This window comes from Phocoena sinus, chromosome 5, assembly GCF_008692025.1.
Source record: "Phocoena sinus isolate mPhoSin1 chromosome 5, mPhoSin1.pri, whole genome shotgun sequence".
NCBI classification, from domain to species: Eukaryota; Metazoa; Chordata; class Mammalia; order Artiodactyla; family Phocoenidae; genus Phocoena; species Phocoena sinus.
The window spans coordinates 75023153-75041109 of record NC_045767.1 but is presented as its reverse complement, the minus strand read 5'-3'; the positions used below and the strand labels follow the sequence as shown (position 1 = coordinate 75041109).

The 17957-nt window shown below is 44.1% G+C and overlaps 1 protein-coding gene across 10 annotated transcripts in view; it reads right to left on the bottom strand.

Annotated features, from left to right (window-relative positions):
* Positions 1-17957, bottom strand: part of PDGFRA (platelet derived growth factor receptor alpha) — a 47598-nt gene that overhangs the window by 13822 nt on the left and 15819 nt on the right. For 7 of the 10 annotated variants that reach the window (XM_032632077.1, XM_032632073.1, XM_032632074.1 and 4 more), the window contains exons 4-16: positions 16943-17203; positions 15588-15718; positions 13194-13648; positions 9934-10049; positions 8874-9000; positions 7619-7812; positions 6740-6834; positions 6388-6520; positions 4591-4695; positions 4095-4205; positions 3691-3844; positions 2663-2829; positions 331-446 (exon numbers count right to left, since the gene is read on the bottom strand). In XM_032632077.1, the coding sequence (XP_032487968.1) occupies positions 331-446; positions 2663-2829; positions 3691-3844; positions 4095-4205; positions 4591-4695; positions 6388-6520; positions 6740-6834; positions 7619-7812; positions 8874-9000; positions 9934-10049; positions 13194-13648; positions 15588-15718; positions 16943-17203 (2165 nt within the window). The remainder of the gene's footprint in view (positions 1-330; positions 447-2662; positions 2830-3690; positions 3845-4094; positions 4206-4590; positions 4696-6387; positions 6521-6739; positions 6835-7618; positions 7813-8873; positions 9001-9933; positions 10050-13193; positions 13649-15587; positions 15719-16942; positions 17204-17957) is intronic. The other 3 variants (XM_032632081.1, XM_032632082.1, XM_032632083.1) reach the window with 1 other exon arrangement.

Below are 17957 nucleotides of genomic sequence, written 5' to 3'. Positions count from 1 at the left end.
GTCAGTCCACCTGCGCTAGACAGCATCACCCCTGCAAGACTGGCCACTTCACGGGGGCGCTTGGAGCTGCCTGGCACACAGCCTCAGGGAGGCTGTCCTGGCATAAAGAGCTCCCCTCTCTCAGGCTCTCATCCCAGTCCCTCCCGAGAGGGACAACGCTCTGGAGAAAAGTAGACACCTGATCCTGTTGGATGCCCCGCTCTGCTTTGGGGATGAGGAAGAGAGAAGCAGCCATCGCTACAGGCTTCTCCACGATCTCCCTTCCACGCTCACCTTGCTCAGATCTGTGGCCTGGGTCTAAAGAAGTCTCTGTCCCCCGAATACACTTACATTTTTTGAAGCCAAAAACTCCATTCCTCGGGCAACTTGATAGGTAAAGCTCAACAAATCCAACAAAGTAAGGCCTTCTGAGTTATCATCCGAAAGGAGGTTTTTGACTTCTGAGTCTGCAGGAAAGGAATTAAGTGTGTTGGTGCTGGCGGACAGCATGAAACATCACGCACCTTGATACTCCCGAAGGGCTGGGCCACTCGGCAGACTGCGGAGGCTTGTCCAAAGAACACACTTAAGATCATTTTGTTATAGTTTCTAAACCTCACAGGGGGGTGTGTAAAATATGCAAAAGTGCTCTCTTTAAAAAGAAGTACATCTGTAGAAACATATACCTGGTTTAAGTATATATATATAAGTATATATGATTCCATAAGGACCAGTATCGTGGGTTCTCACACATACTTTGTTGTTTGCCTCCCAAATTTCTTTTTTCAATCTTAGTTAGCAAATCACCTCAGCCACTTTAAACACACACACACACACACACACACACACACGCAAATCTTCCGTGAGGAATGTACACGAGGGCTCTTTGAAAAAGCAGCTTCTAGGAATTCTTTTTTTTTCTTTCTAAAGCCACCTTCATAGTACTTGGCTTACTTTGTGAATAAAATTAGCCACCAGTCCAACTAGAGGTAGCGATCTTAAAGGTCAGTGCCAAAGACTTTGCGCGTAGTTCCCTTTCTTTGTAACTTGTCCACTTTCCCCAGTTGGTCCCCTCTGGAAGGGTCCCAGGGTTTTCGAGGAAGGAGGCAATCTAGGCCAGCAGTTCTCAGCACTTTTTGAAAAGGTTCAGGCATGTGAAGAGTAGCTGCAGCCCTTCACGTTTTTCCAGCCAGAAAGCAATGGTCTGCCTGCCAACTGGGCCTGGGTTGAGCATGAATCAGGTTCCCCTGACATCTAGAGCCACGTCCAGCCTGGGAAGCAACGTAAACTATTTTTAACAATCCAGGAGGGGAGAGGAAGGACTGGTTCCGACAAGTCTCACTGGCTAATCTTTTAAAAGGGCTTGGAAGTTTACCCAGTTGGCAATGAGATGTGAATGGACCTTGGAGCTGCAGGAGTGGAAAATATTATTCTGTACTGCGCTTTGCAGAACAAGCACATTCTTTTTTTAATGACTGTACCTTTCACTTAAGAACCCTGAAAGCATCCAGAGTACATTAATGATTTTCAAGACAATTTCCATGACAGCTCAACACCTTTTTGCAGGGACCAACGGGAGGTCTCAGTAATACAAGATTATGGAACAAGGCATCATCAGATCTATCTAGCAGCCTCCTCCCCACGCCAAGCCTGTGATGAGAGTAGAAGCCTGGAAGGACCACCCCCCAGCAGATGTGGGGTGGTCCATCTGCTATGGGCATCAGCTAGGCTCCCTGGAGTTTACAGATCAGTTCAACCCTGCCACATGTTCATCTGCTTTGAAAACAAACGGATCTTCCTTCAAACGACATTCAGTAGAAAAACCCAACACCCTTGTCAGAAAATATAACCTCAAATTGTCCACTTTCCAGTTTCTAACACAAACTGGATATTAGCAAAGCTAAAAACAAGGGCTATTGGACTCACAGATATTAGAGATTTATATAATTAAATTTAAAAAATATATTAGGAACCAATATAAGATTGCCAGCTTTTAATTGGTCCAAGTAAGGGTACTGAGAGAAAACATCAACTACCACCATACTTTCATTTGAAGAAGAAAAAAAAAACAGTCATGCTAACACCAAAAAAATGCATATCACTATGTCAGAATAAACAATTCTTTAAAATGACTACATTTTATAATGTACATTACAGGGATATAATGTACAACATGATCGATATAATTAACACTGCTGGATATTATATATGAAAGTTAAGAGAGTAAATACTAAGAATTCTCATCACAAGGAAAACTTTTTCTTTTATTTTGCATCTGTGTGAGGTGATGGATGTTCACTACACTCACTGTGGTGATCATTTCACGACGTTTGTAAGTCAAATCATTATGCTGTACACCTTAAACTTACCACAGTCCTGTATCTCAATTATATCTCAATAAAACTGGACAGAAAGATAAAATTAATAAAATAAAATAATTACATTTAAAGTCTGAAAAATTTATTACATTAGGTCTATCTTTATTCTTTTTCTTTTTTCAATTCACAGGCCACAGACCTTCAAAAACATGTCATAGACTCAGGTGTGCAGATCTGCAGTTAGGAAGCATGGGGCCTGGCAGTCCTACTTACCAGGCCTGCTCAGCATCTTCTGAGTATTTTAGGTATCATATTAAACCACTGGAAGATCACAACACCCAAAGCATAAGCAAAGACACCTTTACCTAACATGGATTTCTTCTTATATGAGGCTGGGCGATCATACAGCGCTCTCTGGATGTCTGAGTACTTAGAAACCTCTTTCCTTTCCAGCATGGGGACATACTGTGTCGTGTCAGCTTGCTTCATGTCCATGTAGTCACCGTTGTTTTCAAAAGATAAAATAACGTAACTGTAAAAACAGAAAAAGAAACCTTAACTGGGCTGTCCTCTGCAGTGATCGCCCGACATTCAGTAGATGACAACTAGGTACCCACCACGTGCGAGGCAGCGGTGGCCGTGGGGGCGGCACAGGGAACAAAAGCACAACCACCCATGCCCTTCACGAGGGTGGTCTAGTCGGGGGGATGAGCATCAATCAATGATCACACAAACACATGGACCATCTCAACTCAGCTGTGTCTGTCTTTATTCTGTTTTTCAGTTCACGGGCCACAGACCGGCACCACATGACCAAGTGGCTTGGGCAGACAAATCCTGCTACTCAATAATTTTAGCACCAATTTGGTGTCCATTGCGTAAATTAATATGAAGTGAACTCACGTCCTTTCTGATCTTACAGAACTTTGTATCTACAGAGATCTTTTTAGCCACTTTAGACTTCTGCAGTGGGGATCGTCACTTCATTGGCTTGACTGAGAGGCACAGGGTTCAGCAAGGACCAGTATCTCAAACTTAGAAGTTTCTCACAAGGTATGAGTACTGGGGCATCCCTGGCCAGAGATGCATTTAGAGGTCTTAAGTAGAACACACATAAACAGCAAACTGGTTCCCAGAACTATTCCAACCCTCACTCTCATTCAAACCTATCAGCAAACCTATCCCCAACATGACATCCTGGTTCAAAACATCTGCAGACATCAGGTATCTCTCAGCACCATGTTACAGGATGATGGAGCCTGGTAGTTGACTCTAAGTCTTGCTACCTCCTGGCACTGAATCTGCAGACACGGTCTCTATCAGGACATGGGTTCTCTCCACTGGTGAAGCTCATAAGACGACGATTCACAACAGCGTCTCTCTTCGCACCTACCTTCGTGTGCTTTCGTCAGCAGGGTTCAATCCAAAAATGTCCAGCTCTTTCTTTGGCTTCTCTGGGTGGCGGCTCAAGAAGCTGTCTCTATTCTTATGCAAATAGTTGACCAAATCCCCATAGAAGCAGTACTCAGTGATGATGTAAATGGGGCCTGTGGGGTCCAAAACCAGTCGGAGGTGAGCATGAAAGTGAGGAACAGAAGAGCCATGAATTACACTGTGTCTACACTGGTAAGAGACGCTGCTCAAGAACAGTGAGCTTCCCTCAATAGAATCTAGTCAACAACTCCATTCAAGGAAGGGACTTATATTTGCTGGCATGTTTGGGAATTTAACAGCCTAGACAGTCTTCACAACCGTAGTGTTCTAGGAAAATCCTCACTCTCAGGTGAGCAAGCCTACCTGACTTGGTGCAGGCTCCCAGCAAGTTCACAATGTTTAAGTGCGGCCCCAGGTGGGTCATTATCTTCAGTTCGGACATGAGGGCTTGTTTTTCACTGGATCTGGCTGTGGCTATTGAAGAAATAGATCACGTATCGGTTCAACTAAACTATTTACTTCCCAGAAAAAGCCCCAAACATGGCTAATCCTACGACTGGACATCATTTTATTTAACAACAGTCTAAAAGAGAAACAGTGACTCGGTCTAGATGCTAATAACTAATCCCTAGTCTTCAGGGTAAAAAGAAGCCACTAAAAATAACTCTTGGTTTTCCAACATATAGGCAACAAGAACAATCTAAATAAAACTAACTGACAAAAGAGTCTAAATATGCACAAATCCTAGAATCAAAAGAACCAAGATCTAGTCCTAAACTTGGCATTTACTGGCTGTGTGATTTTGAGCAATTTACTTAATATCTCCATGTTCAAAAAATCCTCAGAAAGGGGCACTTACGTTTTAGCATCTTCACTGCTACTTTCATGACAGGTTGGGACCGACTTAATCCATAGGCAGTTCCTTCAACCACTTTCCCAAATGCACCAGAGCCCAGGATACGACCTGTGGGCAACCAGCACCATCAACACATGCAGAATCAGGCATCTCATCAGCTTCATTTACCGCGGCCAGCGCTCATGGGTACACAGCTGGGTGGTGTTTCTCCCATATGGAGGAAGCATAATGATTCCTCCAAGTCATCATGTCAGAACCAGAACTGAGCCCACAGGGAAGGAAATTAGTATAACTGCTTTTGTCAAATAACATTTGCAAAGGAAAGGAAAACACAGGCGGGAAGAAGGAGGGTGTAGCCCTCGCTGGTGTGAGCACTCTGTCTACCAGCTGGAGAACCGGGCCAAATCGTGGGCTCTGTGGCACTTGCTTTCTGTGGCTCTGGCCCAAACCTCCTGGTTCTCTACCCTTCTGTTTTCCGCACACAAACAGGGCCATCTTTTGCATCAATAAGCCTTTATCCACTGGCAATACTTCAGTATTCAAGACATCACGGATTCTAAGCGGTGATGAAGACAACTTCGGGCTGGCTCCCTTGCTGCCTGTTTCTTAGAAAGACTAGGAAGGGCAAAGGCTAAACATGCCCTAGGAGCACAACACTTTGCCGCACGCTGGGAGATACAAAATGAAATGGAAGCTCTGGTCCCCACTCTTAAAAGAGCTCACAGTCTAAAACAGATGTTTCTGCCAAGCCAGGGAAAGACTCGGCTCATAAAAGGGCACTAACAGCCAACACTGCCTGTGACGGCATGTCTGCACGGCTGGAAACTGTTCCTGGAAAGGTACTGCTTCCCTAGCAACTTGACAATACACAGAAGCAGAGAGACACAGGACTGCCTCTTGGTACGTTAGGGATGTTGCCCTTTTTCTCCATATTTTATTACTTTTGAACTTCCCTGAGCTCCTCATCCCTTTCTGTAAAACAGGGGAGAAAATATAATAAAGAAAGCTTCGTTCCCAGGTATAGGTATGTGAATAGGGTGTCTTGTTTGATTTCAGTTTAAGTAACTCTGTAAGAAGACCTAACTTGGCTGTATTTTGGAATGAGACAAGTGGATAATGTTGCCTCTGGCATCTCTGAAGTACATACTGTTAGAATAGTCATGATGACACAACCTCTAGCTCTAACTTTCATTTGTCTTTGTCCTGTTTTCATTCATTCAGAATGTGATTTTAAAAAAACCAAAAAAAATTCCCTTGGACTAAAGCTTCATGTTCTTGGTCTCAGCCCAAGATTGAAATATTTGAAAAGTCTATGATAAGCTGGCTTGACGATTTTTACATATTTGTTTTAAAAGGAACCTATATTTTTATATTCTGTATTTTAAAGAAGTATCTAATAATCCTCAGAATGTACTGAGTCAAAATATATTTTCCGATTGTCCTCATTCATTTCTCATCTGTTCCTTTTTAGTTGTAGAACTTCATCTCGTTTTCCATTGGTGTCATTTCCAAAGCAAAGCCACTTTGATGGGTATCTTTGGCAGGCCGCCTCATATTCTCTTCTCCCTTTGTAAAATGTTCTTTAACCGTAACTTGCTAGGGAAGGAGGTAAAAACAAATCATTGCTGTGATTCAATTAACTCATTTTCAAGAGAGAAAACTATTTCTGAAAGCCAATTTCTAATGCTTAGCTTTTACTAAGCACAAGCGCAGATCCTTTATTCCTCCACAGGCCTGTAAAGAGTAAAGTTGCGTACAAATCAAAGGGAGTCTTGGGAGATCACCCCAGTAGGAGCTTACCAAGCACTAGTCCATCTCTTGGAAACTCCCATCTCGAGTCATAAGGCAGTTGCATCGGGTCCACATAAATATATTCATGTCCATCGGGGCTGATTGATTCAATGACCCTCCAACGAATTTCATACCTTGGTTTCTATAAATGACCAGGACAGGTAACCGGTGAATTACCAACGTCCGAATGTACCAAAGCTTAACCGCAGCAGCAGAATGACTGGACACAGTAGGATTCAATAACGTTCACTCATCATGTTGTTACTGAGCTCCTTCTCTGTGCCAAGCCCTGAACTAGGTTGCTCTTCTTCTTGTTCTTATTGGTTTCAAATAGTTGTAGTTCTTTAAAAAAAATATCTACCTGTTTCCAAATGACAACCAGGACAATGAGTGAGATGATTACAATCACCAACAACACCAGGACTGCGGCCGCCACCGTGAGTTCAGAACGCAGAGCTAGAGGACGAGAGACAGAGAGAGAGAGAGAGAGGCACGGTGGAGAACTTGCACAAACACGCGGGAGGGCAGGAAGGCAGGGTGGCTGTTTCTGGGCCAGAAGTCTTTCACTACTGGTGGAGAAGCATAAGAGCTGCCAGGCTTATTTGGGGGATGGGCAAGACCATCTCTCAGTTATCTACACGCATGAAACTACTCCAGCTCTTCCCTTAGAAGGGAAAGGGACAAAATTCAGTTGGGAACAAAATACTTTCCCCAAAGGTCCTCCAACATTAACCTTCTGGACAAAATATGAATTGGAATATAAATATTAATAAGTGAGATTGAGAGCTACCATTAGTAGCATAAGTTTAGAACGTAAGTTCAGAAAATCAAGTTCAGTTATTTTGAAAGGTTGCAGTTTACTTATATTGCTTTTGGCTTCATTGATTTTTTTTTTTTTTTTTTTAAGAATTCAACCTGTCCCAACTGTTATGAAGAGCAACAAGGAGGAAGACCCTTCTTCCCCATCCTCCATCCCCATACGCTCAAAGAGACTGGGTAGCTATACGGTTAGACAAGCAAAATGCCGAGGGGCCTCTGCACAATGCGGTTTGGGATTTGAATCTGAAAGAAAGGGCTCCCACAGAGATGCCCAGAGAAGGCCCGTTAAGAGCATCCGGAGCTGCATTTCCACCGAGGGACCTTCATTCCTACGGGACCCCATCTGGGATTCAAAGTTCCGCTTGAGAGAGGAGGGGCTCGGCTGCTGACTTAGCGTTGTCCTGACCCACGAGCTACTCACTGGGAGCCACCAACTTCAGCTCTCGGCTCTCCACCCCGAGGAGATTCTTAGCCAGGCATCGTACTGCAATGGTCTCCTCCACTTTGGCGAATGTCACTTGGCCCTCCACCATGCTCCTGTCTCGGGGGTGGACCTCCGTGATGATGTTTGAGACATTGTTGGCCAAAATCGTCCATGAAGTTTCGTTATTACATCTGGAGATGGAGAAAAAGGGTATAGGTATAGAGCCAATTACGGGGAGTCATGGGGGTGGGTGGAGCAGTGAGAATCATCTAAGACGGCAAGCAGCCCTGACTTTGTCTGCATTTGGGGGGCTACAGGTCGATTTTCTTATTTTATGTGCAGATTAACATTCAACACCTTGTTCTCCAAGAGAGAATAAGCTACATGTGGGTATTTAAAAGTTAACTGGTTATGAGGACAAGGCAGAGATAAACAAGTTCAATCCAATAGAACTACCCATCCCAAGCCTTGAACCCATGAGCAACCTGGACTTCAAGAATGTTTAACTATCCCAACGTCCCACCCCTCCGAAAAGGCCTGCTGTCCTCCCTTCTCTCCACCCACACTGTGAGGACGCCCTCAGGTGTCACTAGGGTTAGACCTCGAGACCAGCTCCAGTCTGGATCCAAGTCTGCTGCCTTGTGGCCTGCGGGGGGCGTAGGTCTAGGAGTCTCCGTCTCCAGGAGAAGCAGTGAGGCTTCTGAGCACAGCAGTCACTACAGGTGGGAGTGCAAACGTGCTGCTCACGTGCCCGTCGGAGAGGGGTGAGGGATGGGGGCTGAAGGAGGGACGGGTACCTTAACTCCCGCCACAGAGCAGGTAGTGAGAAGTCACCTGGGCAGTACCTTCATTTATTTTCACGTGCCAGTCTAACCACCAAATAACATTCCCCACAGATGAAATGTGAGATGAAACTGTGGGCCAGGGTAGTAAAAATCCTCTTACAGCAGTCCTTTAGATTCATGCTCTTTTCAGATTAGAGACCCTTTGAGGATCTGCTGAAAGCTGTCGACCTTCTTACAGCTACTCAAGAACACAGAAGTGCACCTGCGTGCATGCACGCCTGCACGCACACACACGCGTGTGTTCCGTGTTCGGAACCCTATCTTGTAGTTTATGAGACTTAGGCCAACTAAGAATCACAAACACAAAAAAAAGGGCCAGCAAAAGAAGTAAAATGCACTTGAGGTCCTTTGTCCCAAGGAAGAAACATTCTGACCACAAATGGAAAGGGAATGTGTGATTTCCATACTTCTTAATATCCTTGCAAATCATCCACTCAATATCAGGAAGAGGGGTTCCTTCAGCTGTGCATCTCACTGTCTGGCCCCCATTAGAGCCATGGTGGTCGTCGACCAAGTCCAGAATGGATGACGGAACTGCAAGAGGTGAAAAGAAATCAGAATTGAATGGTTCGTGTCCCAGAACTTCTGGGAATTACGAAGTGGAATTCCAAGAGTTCAGAACTTGTCCGCGTGACATTCAAACCCACAAATCAAGCAGCCACTGAGTCATGAGCACAGTAACACTCCAGTTTAGACAGACCCACTTGGGTGAGAGCATGGTCACATTTTCAGTGATTTGGCATTTATGCCCCGTGGTGTTTTAAATCCTCAGTGAAGAAAGCAAAAAGTCCCTGTGGTTATTTGGCTTGAAAGGCAAGAAGGCTCTTAAAATTATATTATAGCTTGGGAATCATCTAATGGATTCATCTAAATGGTAAAATCTAAAGCAGCATTTACCAAAGTGCGTCTATGGGGTATTATTAGGTTTTGAAGATGTTTTTTCAACCTGGGATCAAATAATTTAGAAATATGCCGATACTTGTATCATAGATTGACTGTGAGGGTCAAATGAGCCCACCCAAGATAGTATGTGGCCCAAGGTAGGTGAGTAGGTTCTGAACCAGGATGTAAAGACTTGGGCACTCCTTTCTGGGAAGGGCCACTGTACGAGGTCTACAAGGAAAGCAAAGCAAAAAGGCCAAACACTCTGGAACAATCTAAGGTCATCCAGACCAAAAAACATCATGTCACTCTTCCCAGACCACATTGAGAAGCAGATGGTAAGGAAGCTAGTGGAGCCTAGGAATTCCCAAATTATTCCAGACTAGCCTGGAACCTCCCAGAATTATGTGGATTTGTAAGTCCAACAAAGCTATCCCTGACATGTGACATCTACAGTCCCTGCTTCTCCCCTAAAAGGGCTGCTTTTCCCTCCACGACCTGGGGGAAAAGTGCCAGGCTCTCCTCGGGAGACTCTCAGTCACGCATCCACTGAGCTGGCGTTATCTTTATACGGCCCTTACATACCTTGAGTTAAGAGTTCAAAAGTATAGCTCTTCACATCGTCTTCATTTTGAACTACAATAGTATAATGGCCGCTGTCTTCTTCCTTAGCTCGGATCAGCTTTAATTTGCTTCGATACCTTAAAAGTAAAGGACTTTGTTTCAGCAAGTTGTAGCCAAATAAATTCTAATCATTAAGTAATAACCATATTCAATTCGAATTTTGTTTTTTGTAAAAAAGTAAAAACATCTTTTTCTCTTGTCCGTATCATCGCTTTTCTGGGATTTTTGATACACTTTCTACGCACTGAAGGTCTGAGTCATAGACACTTAATTCTTAAACATAAGACGGGACAACCTGAGATGAGCAATGGCTTATGTGGCTACAAGAGCAGTCAGCTCTGCTAAGGCCAGACTTCTAAATGGGAATAAACCCACCAACTTTCCTTTTTTTTTTTTAAACCCTTGATTTTTACCTTCTAAAGAAATACTTGCTTCCCCTAAATATTCATCATTTGAGTGATTAGCCAAACAATGGAACATCCTTGGAAGAAAGAATGAGGACACTGTCTCTGTATCAATACGAAGAGGTCACTAGGGTATAAAATTCCTGCTTGCTTGTATTTGCTTTAAGAAACTCTGGAAGGTTTCATAAGAACCTAACAAAACTAACAAAAGTATTCCCCTGTGGGTGGAGAGGAGGGGGTACGGAGGAACACGAGGACAGGAGTGGAATAAGCTTTCTTACAATGCACTGTCTTTAGGCTTGAATGATTTTAAAGCACAGGATTCATCTTAAAAAATAAATAAATTAGAGAAACATAGTCCTTCATACTTCACTAATGGGAAGTTTCTCCAAAAGGTTTCTTACACGTACAATAAATGACATTTGGCCACGAGTGTGTGTGTGCGTGCACGTGTGTGTGCGTGCATCTATAAAGGAATGGCCCATTTGACTGTCATTAACAAAACAGCACAGCGTGATAGGCTTCCCTGGTGGCGCAATGGTTAAGAACCTGCCTGCCAAGGCAGGGGACATGGGTTCGAGCCCTGGTCTGGGAAGATCCCACATGCCACAGAGCAACTAAGCCTGTGCGCCGCAACTACTGAGCCTGCGCTCTAGAGCCCACGAGCCACAACTGCTGAGCCCTCGCGCCTAGAGCCCGTGCTCTACAACGAAGGGCAGTCCCCGCTCGCCACAACTAGAGAAAGCCCGTGCACAGCAACAAAGACCCAACACAGCCAAAAATAAAAATAAACAAATTTATAATTAAAAAAAAAAAACAGTACAGTGTGGAACTGTGAGTGAAAGGAAGGTGGAGTGAGAGGAAGAGCACTGGTCATGAAGGGAGGAGATCTGGGGCATGACTGAACCTCTCCATGCCTCAGGTTCCTTATGTGTAGCATTGGAAAGCTGTATGCAAGTGTCATTTTGAGAATTAATTACATGAAATAATCTATAGGAAAGCATTTCAGAGGCTCCAAAATACCCTGCTAATGTAGAGTCTTCTAGCCCAAGACGCCAGGTGCTGGGACCTGTGACGGGAGCATGCTGGGCTGGCTTTCCCTCTGCCACACCACACTGGACACACTCTGGAATGGACTTCCTTAGAGTCCCCTTAGCAACCCTGGCTGCCAATGACCAGACAGTCTTTTGTCGTTCATTTTCTGCACTTGTTCAGCCAAGGAAGCTGGTGGATCCACTAGTTTGTTTGTTTTTTTGGTTTTATTTATTTATTTATTTTTGGCTCTGTTGGGTCTCCATTGCTATGCGTGGGCTTTCTCTAGTTGCGGCGGGCAGGGGCTACTCTTCATTGCGGTGCGCAGGCTTCTCATTGCGGTGGCTTCTCTTGTTGCAGAGCACGGGCTCTAGGCACACGGGTTCAGTAGTTGTGGCTTGCAGGTTCTAGAGCGCAGGCTCAGTAGTTGTGGCTCACGGGCTTAGCTGCTCCGCAGCATGTGGGATCTTCCCAGACCAGGGCTTGAACCCGTATCCCTGCATTGGCAGGCGGATTCTTAACCACTGTGCCACCAGGGAAGCCGGATCCACTAGTTTTAAGTAAGCCAGACACCCCTCCATCATATGCATCCTATGTTCCCTTGCCCTTCATGGGGATCAGATGTGCTGGAGGAACTCTCGAAGCACCTGAACAGGCCGCTCTCCTGGACCACTCAGCTGACGACCGCTACCTGGCCGTCGCTATTGACTATAGCTCGCAGACAGCGCTCAGACGGGTGCCTCAAGTGTTGGCTGTGCCAGGATCACCCTATTCCTCTCTGGCCTCACAGCCTAGTGGGAAGTTGGGCACTGCCCACCTCTTTGTGCACCTCCATTTCGTGTCATCAGAAAGCCTTCCAGATTCAGTATCCCACTTCTTTTTCCATCACTGTTCCACAGAGGTTTCCACGTCCATTTTCCCAGATGTTGCTTCTCAATTACACATGGAATTTAGTTCAGAAAGAAGAAAGCAAATCCTGAGGTTAAGCGAACTGATGAGAGAGGGGTTCTGTCTTCTCTTCTTCCCTGAAGCCTTGAAATAGAGGACTGTGTCTCCCTGGGATGGTTTCTGACAAAGGTGCAGGACTGGATTAGCTGAGCTCTTCAAGAGGTACCTTCTACTCCTAAATTCTAATCAGAGCTTAAAACAGCAAGAGACCTCAAAATATCATCTGGTCCAGTTCCTTGCCTTGAAGGACACGAGGTATTATTAACCCTACATTATAGATGGGAAAACTGAGGCTGAAGGGTGACTTACCCAAAACTCCACCACTGGTTAAGAGATGACAGCAGTCTCCCGACTCCTGAGAGGGCAGGGATTTAAACTATTCACTGTATATCTTCTCCTAACCACATTTAACCAGACACTACTCTTATTTCCCCTGGAGGCCTCACTGGGGCAAATGCGTTTCAAATTAAGCCAGCAACGTTTTGTTTCATGTAGGTTTATGTGCTAATTGCCCTGGAACTGTAATCACCATACAAGTGGGTCCAATTTTACTTTCTTTCCTCCATCCCTTGCTGAATCCAGGAACGTATCTTTCATTGGGAGCAGAGATTTTCAGTTCTTCTTTCTCTCGTTTGATCATAAACTTACCAACATACTATCATCGCATTGCAATGTTATCGGAAGAGGTACTTGATTTCCACTATCTCCTATTTCTGACCGCTAAATTTTCTATATGGACCCTTGGTTTGGGTTGTAAGACACGCACAATCCTCAGTCTATCTAGGAATACACACACAATAAAAAGAAAAGGCATACTCAGGAAGGGTGTTTCTTTACCTTATTTCCTGAATCTTTTCTATGTCAGTGGTGATCTCCGTGAGATTCTCAATCAGAGTCAGGTTGTCCTTGAGCCAGGCTATCCTGGGAGGGGGGTAGGCCTGCACGTCCACCACAAAATGTTTGACTTCATGCAGGTTGACGGCTTCCAACGGGCTGAAGTTGGGTTTGATTTCAATAAACCCTTTCTCTGTACAGGGAAAAGTTTCCGTTAAACAACGATTACTGCATAGTGGATCCCCGAGCAGCACAGCCGGTGGACATTTTGGATAGCAGAATGTACCATGCACAGAGATGGTGACTTTCTTCATTTCTTTGACCTCCTTGGTGGCCTGGCGGGCAGCACATTCGTAATCTCCACTATCTTTCACCGTGGCCTCAGGGACCATCAGAGTGTACACCAACTTGATGGACGGGACCTTGGTCTCCTCCAGCATTGTGATGCCTTTGCCTTTCTACAGAAAAAGGGGAGGAAAACCGACTTTAACAAGCTAGCTCCTAAGAGTGAAGCCTCACGTAGGCTACGGACTCTGGGAGATAACGACGCACCGGTATGGGTTGGCAGACTGTAACAAGTGTACCACCCTTGTGGGGATGTTATGGGGGAGGCTGCTCTCGTGTGAGCCCAGGAGCTATGTGAGAAATCTCGGTACTTTCCCCTCAATTTTGCTGTGAACTTAAAACTGCCCTAAAAAATAAAGTCTAATTGAAAAAAAGGGTTTTTTCAAGCTCACTCCTTTGAAAATCCTGTTTTAAAAAGATATTTAATGACATAGGAAGGTGTCTGTGCTCTACTGCCGCAGGAAAAATACATAACAAGGTACTATTTAAAGTAGAGTAGCTATTAATTATTACATTTATAAAGTATTTAAAGGATTTATCTCCCTCAAATTATAATGGGGGTGTTCTGGGAAGTGACTTTTCCTCTGTTTCTCTAAATTTTATGAAGTTACAACAATAAGCCTACGTTATTTTTGATATCAAACAAAAATATGATTCATAAACCAATACTTCGATTATATATTTGGGGCCAAACAGCACATAGTTTGGTTTCGAGGGGAAAAAAAATTTATCTCCAATAAATGAAATGTTTCTGTTTTAAGGATTAAAGGCAATCAGGTATGAACAGAAAAGTCAGATAGCTTTACATTTCAGTGAAGATATATATATATAGGTCTATGAATGTCTCTTCAATACATGAGGTTTATAAGGCAATATGTGAAAATGCCCAACTTCCAATCAGATGCCCTGGAGAGAAAGGAAAGGGGCAGCAAAAGCATGGGGGAGAGAAATGGATAAAAGAAGAGACACTATAAAATGCCAAAAAAAGAGCAAGGAGCCGAAATTTCCAAACTAGGAGTGAAGGGGACAAAAAAGCATATATATACATATATGTTTTTTGTTCTCCATGAGGCCCCTACATTCAATACTTGTTAATTGTTTCTGCGTGGGACCATCATAGCCTTTCACAATGGTTCATATACACTTACCACAATGCATTAGAATGAATGAGACCCGGGATTAACATATACGCACCGCTATATATAAAACAGGAAAACAACAAGGACCTACTGTATAGCACAGGGAACTATACTCAATATCTTTTAATAACCTATAATGGAAAAGAATCTGAAAAAGAATATATGTATGTATAACTGAATCCGTTTAATGTACACGAAACTAACACCACATTGTAAATTAACTATACTTCAATTAAAAAAAAAAAAAAACAGAATGAATGAGACCCTATGTGTAAATCCCCAGGGATCAGAGATGGCACGGTGGCTCCCCTTCCCCGCTTCCATCTCCATTCCTCCCTCCTTCTCCCTCTTTCTGTACATGGGCCAGCTTTTAACAGAGTGCTTGGGATTTGGCAAACATCATTAAATCTTTGTTGAATGACTCGAGTTATGCCTGTTCACTGAAGAAAACCATGCAAAGAAAGCCTAAGCATGCAGGAGGCAGAAGTGTCATGGGTGTCCACAAAGCAGAAATAGAAGGGGGCAGGCAACCAACATTATCAAATGCCTCAAAACCCAAAGGCATGAGAGCCAAGAAAAGGAGAATTCATGACTCTCTCAGCAATCAGCAAATTTTAAAATCCATTCTCTTTTTAATTTTTTTGGTTGTTATCTTGTAGCCTTAGAACCTTCCGGTTTCTTTCATACTTATGAGAAAAAGGGCTCAGTGTGAAATATCTATGCATTCTGTCCAGCTGTCATCATCTCAGACTCTCCCATTGCTCCAAGAGCCATGAAGCCATCTGGTCAGTGAGCAGCTTAGAGATGGGAAGCTGGGGTCTAGAGGAGGTCAATGTCGTGCCCCATCAGCGACGGGTCTTTGGACCCCTCCTGTACTCCATTCCATGCCACCAGGGGCCGTGAGGGTACCTACCACTTGTCCAGGGTAAGTCCACTGAAGGTCCACAACCTCATTGTTAAAGACAGCGCAGGTGACCACAATCGATTCCCCTGCCTTATAGACAGTTTTAAGAGCTTCCATTTCCAGATCAAGTTCTGATGTTGCTATTTAAAAAAAGAACAAACACAAGGACCTAAATATCCACAGTATAGTGAGGATCTTATAAGGTTTGGGCTTTTTTAAGATGACCCTGAACAATAATTTGCAAACCACCTTGATCAAGACAAAATATTGAAAATCTCAGAAACCTTGATTTGCGTTGACATACCTAATTTGGCACAAAATAAGACACGCACGCGCACACACACACACACACACACACACACACACGCAGAACAATAACAATAGTAAAAATAAACTCCGATTAAACAGAAGACCACATTTGAATCCACAAGCATTTGGGTTAATTTGGGTTAATTACGACTGCAGCCGCCTTTACTGACCTGCACTCCCCTATAGGCACTAGTTCTCACCCCATCACTCATTCTCCTCTCCCACTCCGCTCCCCAGGTATTCTCAGCACTTCGAGAACCTAGCACAGAGCTGGGCATAAAATGAGCCCTTCACAGAAGTTAAATAGCACACTCTTGCTAACACCACACCTACACGTAAGTGTTCGATAAATCTGTTGCCCCAAGCGTGGTTTATACTTTCCCATTTGCATTAACCACTCGCATCAAAGGGATGAAGTCGACAACCGCCAGCTTTTCTCAAAATCAAAATCACTTTTCTTAAGTTACTAAAATTAACCTAGGGGTCCAACCCTCACAGGTGTGTGTTTGTTGTTAGGGCCTTTGTAGTCAGGAATGTGACCAAACGGTAAGAGGCTTATGCAAGAAAAGCATTCCTTAGAGTATTTTGAAGTCAACTGATGAAACACAAAATCTTCCAGGGGTAGGAAAGCTTTTGCCTTTGGTATTGCTAAGCTTCGTACTGTTACAGCCACAGAAGTCAGCTTAACATTGTACGGTAAAGGTGGGATCCTAAGTTCCCGTATCAGAATTTGGGGTCTCCCATCACCAGGGACTAAGATCAAGGAAAAAAAAAAGCTACATGCATCTGACTGTTTTGCCTGTAACTCTTATTTTAAGAAGGAGGGGGCTTCCCTGGTGGTGCAGTGGTTGAGAGTCCGCCTGCCGACGCAGGGGACACGGGTTCGTGCCCCGGTCCAGGAAGATCCCACATGCCGCGGAGCGGCTGGGCCCATGAGCCATGGCCGCTGAGCCTGCGCGTCCGGAGCCTGTGCTCCGCAACGGGAGAGGCCGCAGCAGTGAGAGGCCCGCGTACCGCAAAAAAAAAAAGAAGGAGGAGGGAGAGGGCACAAGTACCTTTTAAAGCATAAACATTGAATGGGATGGTCTGGAACTTCTTCCCCCTGACGGTGGCCTCGCAGATATAGGGTCCGACAGTGAAGGTTCCATTAAAGCCTTGTCTGCTGTCATAGGAGGCGTGCACCACCCCGTCACTGCTGAGTAAAATCACTGGTGTCTCAGGATCAGTCGTTCGACAAGGGATGATGGCAGAATCATCGTCCTCCACGATGACCAAGTAATCTGTCATTCCTAGAGGTACGAAGGCTACATCTGGGTCTGAGGTTTGAAAAAGAAAGAAAAACATGTTAGGGATTAATTTCATCTTTACACATATATGCAGAAAAATTATTCCTTTGCCATTAATCAAATTCAAAGGTATCAATTTTACCTTCACACATATATATAAAAGTCACCCCACTGACATTAATCATCATAAAAGCTAGAAGGTTCATACTTCTTAAAGTATGAACAATACCAAATTGCCTATACCCTCATAAAAAATACTGATGCTAGGGCTTCCCTGGTGGCGCAGTGGTTGCGAGTCCACCTGCCGATGCAGAGGACACAGGTTCGTGCCCCGGTCCGGGAAGATCCCACATGCCGCGGAGCGGCTGGGCCCGTGAGCCATGGCCGCTGAGCCTGCGCATCCGGAGCCTGTGCTTCCGCAACGGGAGAGACCACAGCAGTGAGAAGCGTGCATACCGCAAAAAAAAAAAAAATACTGATGATAAATATAAATGTTAGTCAGGAATTGAGGTAAAAATTTAAACAACTACTAAAAACAACAAAAAATGGACAACAAAATAATCAGGTCTGTTCAAAACATGAGAAAATACTTATAATTTTTAAATTATGCAATGCTTTTGACAATGCTTATGGCCTATAGTCAGTATTATTGAAAAGTAGTACAGAAACCTACCTATCAAAAAAATGACTCTCAAATAATAAATAAAATGTATAATCCCATAGCTTGAGAATTTCCTTTTCAAAAGAAAACCAGCTACTTAAGCTACTATAGTAAGAAGGACTG